Source organism: Teleopsis dalmanni, unplaced genomic scaffold (genome assembly GCF_002237135.1).
Source record: "Teleopsis dalmanni isolate 2A unplaced genomic scaffold, ASM223713v2 unscaffolded_contig_1810, whole genome shotgun sequence".
Classification (NCBI taxonomy): Eukaryota; Metazoa; Arthropoda; class Insecta; order Diptera; family Diopsidae; genus Teleopsis; species Teleopsis dalmanni.
The window spans coordinates 1-6,928 of NW_024033192.1; the positions used below are offsets into that span (position 1 = coordinate 1).

Genomic DNA, 6,928 nt, shown 5'->3' on the forward strand with positions numbered 1-6,928 from the left:
AAAATATAAAAACAATATTATTTTACAGTTTTTTAACTTCAAGATTGAACTAGCATTCTCGATCGCTCTCTTGCATTTCAAGTTCCAAATGAACAGCACGCGTTTTATTTTCGATTTTCGAAGTGATTTATTAAAATTTTAATTTCTTAAATAAAGTGTAATTAATTTGAATAAAATACTTTCGTTGTAACTTTCGTTTTTTATAACTTCAATAAATACAAAAACTCTTGTATTTTTCATTGGCGCCCGAGCAGGGACTTGAAGTCAAGTAGTAAAAAACTTTAAAAAAAAAAAAATGAAATTTAGTGAACATTGTTCGGTGGAGCTGCAATTGGCAGCATCGTGATTTTCGTTCAGTTTAATTTTTCATTTTCCACGTGTGAAGTGGTTGCGGTAAATGTCGGTGTGGTGTCAAGTATCAGCACCAGACAAAAATCGTTAATAAAAAAAAAAAAAAATCAACAAATTGCCAATTTCATCTATCTGATGAAAACACGTACAGGCTGCTGCTATAATTTTTTTTTTGGGTAATTCTTATTGCTGCTGTTGGCCGCTGCTACTGCAGTTTCCTGCTCAATTCTTATTGCTGCTGTTGGCCGCTGCTACTGCAGTTTCCTGCTCAATTCTTATTGCTGCTGTTGGCCGCTGCTACTGCAGTTTCCTGCTCAATTCTTATTGCTGCTGTTGGCCGCTGCTACTGCAGACTGCTACTGCATTTCGCTGCTGCTGTTCGCTGCCACTGCAGATTAGCTATTCACCGCTGCTATTAGTTGCGTTTCTTTTCTGGATGGAGTGCAACTGTAACACCACTGCCGTTTGCCAGGTAAGAAAGTGCAAATAATGAAATTGTTGTACCAGGTCATGCTCTGACTAAACAAAATAGTCAAGAAAGTATTTTAAATAACTTTGCACTGGTAATTATTTGCACTTTTAAAACACATGAAACAAATTTACGAAGCTGAGGTTGAGCTTCATTAACAAATACGTTCGGTAAATCCAATTATTTAATACAAATAATTGAGTAATTTGCAGGGGCAAATTATATACAAAGTGAATGCATTTTTCGTTTTCGTTTTCGCCAGTTACTTGCAACCACTTTGTTGGAATTTACCCATAATCACAATATTGATTATTTATCGTTTTTTATTATTCTATAAACAAAGTGAGTGCATCTTTCGTTTCGCTAATTTCTCGCGTTTACTTTGTTGGAATTTACTTACAACCGTCGCTCAACAGTATTCAAATACTCTTATCGTTCTTTGCGCTGCATTGCCTTCTCTCTTAAAAAATTTAGTAAATTGTGTTCACTATGTCAACTAAAAAGCGAGCATCATCCCCACAAAAAAATGAAGAATTGGATAAACTAATCCAGCAGCGAGAAACTGTAGTGGCCAGTATCTTGCGAATTAAAAAAGTAATTTCTGAAAAAACTGTTGATTTAAACCCTGTAGAACTGGAATGTAGGTTGGACATTCTCAATTCATACATTAAACAGGCCATGACTTGCCAACAAAAAATAGAGTGTATCAACGAGTTTGATGTATTTCGGCCAGATCTAGAAGAAATCTGCGTTGCTTCGAAATCATTGTTTCTACAGGCGTTAGATAAAAACCGCAAGTCTAGTATCCCTGATACTTCGCATGAATGCAGCAATCATCGTTCCAGGCTGCCAAGTATGCGTTTACCTAAATTTAGTGGGAAACATTCTGAGTACAAAAACTTCATAAGCCTTTTTGAAAGCTTAGTGCACAATGATCAGTCGCTAAGTGATATTGAAAAATTCAATCATCTCATTTCGTGTTTGTCTGACGAAGCTCTTGGTACAGTTAAGGCATTTCAACTCACTGAAACTAATTACTCAAAGGCATTAGCTAGTTTAAAAAGAGTTTACGATAACACTTGTCTAATCTTTTTCGATAGTATCTCGCAGCTTTTTGAACTGCCAGAAATGAACAAGCCATCTGCTTCTGCATTACGCAATATCATAGATACTGTTTCTGCCATATATGAGTCCCTATTGTCAATAGGAGATGATAAGAACATTTCAAATGCGATTCTTATTCATTTAGTCATGTCAAGAGTCGATGCCGCCACGAAATCTAAATGGGAGGAGCAATTAGATTACAATAAGCTGCCGCTCTGGTCTGATTGCGAGACTGCGTTAAATAAGCGATACCAACACATTTCTGCTGACGAAGCGTCTACGTCAAGGTCTCGATCGAACAGGCCAAAACAAGACAACTGGCAAGGTAAGAATGTAAAATCGTCACTTATGTGCAAGAAAAATAGTTCGCAAGAGGAAAGTAGATGTTTGTTCTGTAATGCGAAGGAACATGTAATAAATTCATGCTCCGCCTTTGCTGCCCTCTCAGTTACTGAACGGTTCAATTTCATTAAATCATCTTCGGCATGTATAAATTGTCTCAAGAAAGGGCACACGGTATCTAGATGCAAGGCGTCACGCTGCAGAGTGTGTAATCGGTCGCACCATACTCTTTTACACCAATATTCTACTAACACTCCTCAAACAGGTTTATCTTATAATCCAGAACAACCTATTATTTCTCGTGCCTCTGTGAATCATAGCTCATCGAATGACGATCAAATTATTCTAGCCACTGCAGTCATAACCATTCAAGGAAAATCTGGAGAGTATCAGCTGGCCAGAGCACTGCTCGATTCCGGTTCTCAAGTCAACCTTATAACCGAGGAACTTGCACAACGACTGCAACTAAAAAAAGAAGCGAAAACTCTAAACCTGATTGGCATTGGTGAAACAAACTCCACAGTACGGCAAAAATTACATGCCACTGTGAGATCACGTATTAACTCTTATGAGTTTTCTACTGATTTTTGGGTAATGCCTTCAATCTCCACTTACCAACCCGACAAATTTGTGTCAATGAGTAATTGGAATGTTCCTTCTAATCTTTCACTTGCTGATCCGCACTTTCACAAACCGCAAAAGATAGATCTTCTACTTGGTGCCGAAAGCTTTTTCGAACTGTTGTCGATTGGACAAATAAAACAAGGTACTAATCTTCCAATTCTCCAAAAAACTTTACTTGGATGGATTGTATCAGGAAAATATAAAGATGTCCCAAGTAATGTATCTAAGATATGCAATTTAATACGCCTTCAAGAAGCAGAGTCAACAGGTGATTTCTGCTTAAACTCTCTTGTGAAAAAATTCTGGGAATTGGAAGAAATTCCCAAGGAGCTCACGGTCAAAAAATACACAATAGAACAACAACACTGTGAGACCAAGTTTCTCAACACAATTTTACGCTTACCTTCAGGGAGGCTTAAGGTGCAGCTTCCTTTCAAGTCCAACCCCAACCTTCTAGGTCAGTCATATGAAACAGCAAAAAATCGTTTTCTCTCACTGGAACGCAGGTTGTCGAAAGACTGTATGCTTCAGAAGCTGTATATGGAGTTTATGGCAGAGTATCGTGACTTAGGTCACATGACATTAACTACTGACAACTTTTCTTCGACACCTCATTACTATATACCGCATCAGTGTGTGTTGCGACCTCAGAGTACCTCGACAAAACTTCGCGTCGTGTTCGATGCTTCATGCCGAACATCTTCACAAGTGTCGTTGAACGACATTTTAATGGTTGGTCCAACGGTACAAGAAGAATTGTATTCAATCCTACTTCGCTTTCGTATGCACAAATACGCGATGACTGCTGACATTACAAAAATGTACCGTCAAATCGAAATTGACGAGGCAGATCGCAATTTTCAGCTTATTCTCTGGAGGGAAAAACCTACGGATCAGATTAGCGTTTATAAACTGAACACAGTGACATATGGTACTTCACCTGCTCCTTTCTTGGCAACACGTTGCCTAAACTACTTAAGTGACCTGTACAAGAATTCTCATTCAGTTGGAGCAAGGGTTATCCGACATGACTTCTATGTCGATGACCTATTGACTGGAGCTGACAGTCTGAAGGAACTGGAAACAATTCGTACCCAATGTACTGAAATTCTTGATGCGGCTGGACTTAAATTAGCGAAATGGTTTTCAAACCATAAAACGTATGATTCGTCAGACTTCTTTCTAAATGTTAATAATACTGATTCCACAAAGGCGCTAGGTATACACTGGATTCCCCAGAATGATACGCTTAAGTTCCATGTAGACGAAAAGTTTCATGACTTGCGAGCAACAAAAAGAAACATACTATCAGTATCAGCTCGACTCTTCGATCCCCTCGGACTAGTATGCCCAATAGTGACTAAGGCAAAAATTTTATTGCAAGAACTTTGGCTTCAGAAGCTTGACTGGGATGAGTCAATTCCTATGCATCTCGATTCTAGCTGGCAAGCATTTAAAAGCAACCTGACTCAGATGGACTCTATTTCCATTCCGCGGTATGTTCATATTCATTCAAATATAAAATGCGATATTCACGGTTTCGCCGATGCGTCAATGAGAGCGTACGGCTGTTGCATCTACGTCCGAATTCATGATTCGAATGGGATTCATTCTGAATTGTTAACTGCCAAATCTAAGGTTGCTCCTTTAAGCACAAAATCATTACCCAGATTAGAGCTGTGTGCCGCTCATTTATTGGCTAAACTATGGTCTCGAATTCAGCCGTTGATTACTTGCGAAATCGGAGATGTTTATTTTTGGACGGACTCTGAAATTACACTTCATTGGATTAAAACTCACCCATCTACTTTAGCGACATTTGTAGCAAACAGAGTTGCAGAGATCCAAGAATGGACGAGCGAAGTTCTTTGGAGACACGTTCCATCAAAGCTAAATCCTGCAGACTTAGTCTCCAGAGGATGTAATGTAGATGAGTTGATTCACTCAATTTGGTTTCGTGGCCCATCATATTTGCTTCAAGATGCAATTAACTGGCCAAAAAATAATCATTTTCCACTATCAATAGATGAAAAAAGTTTGGAGAAACGAAAGGTCAAGGTCGGACTTTTAGCAGTTGAAATTGAAACTAATGTCATTTCAAAACTAATCTGTAGCCAATCATCTTACCCAAGACTGCTGAGAATTTTCGCGTACATTCTACGTTTTATCACTAAGAAAAATGAGAGAGCCAACGCTCTTATTCCGACATCAAAGGAGCTTAATTGGGCATTCTTGAAAATCGTTGAATTTATTCAAAATCACGAATTCAAGGAAGAAATCGAAAAAATGAAGAAGTCGCATAAATTACCAGTCAGCATTCAAAAACTAACTCCATTCATTCATACAGTCCAAGATGGTTCTCGAACATGCAATTTGCTTCGTGTAGGAGGTCGTCTACTAAACGCACCACTGTCTTATGATTCAAAATTTCCCTTGCTGTTACCTATAAAATTGCATTTTGTCGAGATTTATTTACGATTTCTCCATACAACCAATTGTCATGCTGGTCCAAAAGCCTTAGAAGTGCTGCTTCGTGAAAAAATTTGGGTCATAAATTCAAGCAAGGCATGCAGTAAAACCGTAAGAGCATGCATACATTGTTTTCGATACAAACCTAAGCTGTTGACCCAAGTAATGGGAAACTTACCTGCAGATCGGTTAAAGGCACTACGACCCTTTTTAATTAGCGGTGTCGATTTTTGTGGGCCTGTATACACTACTTTGAAAATTCGTGGTCGACCACCAGTTAAAATGTATATCGCAGTGTTTGTTTGTTTCACGTCAAAGGCTATACATTTAGAACTTGTAACAGATCTGACAACTAACTGTTTTATTTTTTGTCTTAAAAGGTTTGCCGGAAGACGAGGACTCCCAGAAAAAATCTATTGCGACAATGCGACAAATTTTGTAGGTGCCGATCGCAAGCTGAGAGAGCTGATAGAGGCGTTTCGAGAGCACAAGGACGATCTGGCATACTATGCTGCACAAAAGGGCATAGAGTTTGTCTTCATACCACCCAGGGCACCTCATTTCGGAGGATTATGGGAAGCGGCGGTAAAGTCGGCAAAACACCACATACAACGAACAACCAACAGTGCGCTTCTTACCAGCGAAGAACTGCAAACAGTGCTCGTAGAGGTAGAAGCCCTGCTAAATTCTCGGCCACTCAGTCCATTGAGTCAAGACCCGAACGACAAAGAGGCGCTAACACCAGCACACCTGTTGATAGGAGGTACTCTCCACACGCTGCCGCAAGAATCCGCACAAGGCGTCTCCGACAACAAATTGACCACTTTGAAACGTTGGCGTCTGTTATGCGAGCTCAAACGGAGGTTTTGGCAGGCCTGGTCGAAAGATTACATCCTACAGCTGCAGCCCAAGAACAAGTGGGTGTTCGAGCAGCCGAATCTCGCAGTCGGCCGACTAGTCGTCGTCCAAGAAGACAACCTTCCCTCTCACCGGTGGAAGCTCGGAAGGGTGGAAGCCGTAATTACAGGTCGCGACAATAAGGTCAGGGTCGTTGACGTCAATACCAGCAACGGAATTCTGAGGCGTCCAGTTCACAAATTAGCGATGCTGCCAGAAAATTGAACACATGATCGTGCTTCAACGCGGCCGGTGTTGAATGTTTATATTTTATATTGCATTTTTTGTTTAAAGTAGTTAAAATAAAACGCGTGCTGCTCATTTTTATTGTCAATATGCAACCCAATGTTGACTTTCGTCAACCTTGCACATTACATACGGTAATCTTAAAAAAACAACAACTTTAATTTTATACAGTTTTTTAGCTTCCAGACTGAACTGGGTTTTTTGATTCTCTCTCTTGCATTTCAAGTCCCAAGTGAACAGCACGCGTTTTATTTTCAATTTTCGATTTATTAAAATTTTAATTTCTTAAATAAAGTGTAATTATTCTGAATAAAATACTTTCGTTGTAACTTTCATTTTTTTTATAACTTCAATAAATACAAAAACTCTTGTATTTTTTTCAATATTTAATATATAAATTAATAACACAAATCTTGCGTTATGCAT

At 39.0% G+C, this 6,928-nt stretch overlaps 1 protein-coding gene across 1 annotated transcript; it reads left to right on the top strand.

Annotated features, from left to right (window-relative positions):
- The first annotated feature begins 1,309 nt into the window (after window positions 1–1,309).
- LOC119664352 lies at window positions 1,310–6,399 on the top strand. The gene is made up of 2 exons (XM_038073865.1): window positions 1,310–5,739; window positions 5,802–6,399. Exons 1-2 carry the CDS (start codon window positions 1,310–1,312, stop codon window positions 6,397–6,399), a joined length of 5,028 nt encoding a protein of 1,675 aa, XP_037929793.1.
- The last annotated feature ends 529 nt before the right edge of the window (window positions 6,400–6,928 follow it).

Bases quoted from the DNA above. Each gene is read 5' to 3' on its own strand.
- LOC119664352 (XM_038073865.1), top strand. From the start codon at position 1,310: ATGTCAACTAAAAAGCGAGCATCATCCCCACAAAAAAATGAAGAATTG. The intron at 5,740-5,801 runs GTTTGCCGGAAG...CAAATTTTGTAG, and splicing joins TTTATTTTTTGTCTTAAAAG to GTGCCGATCGCAAGCTGAGA.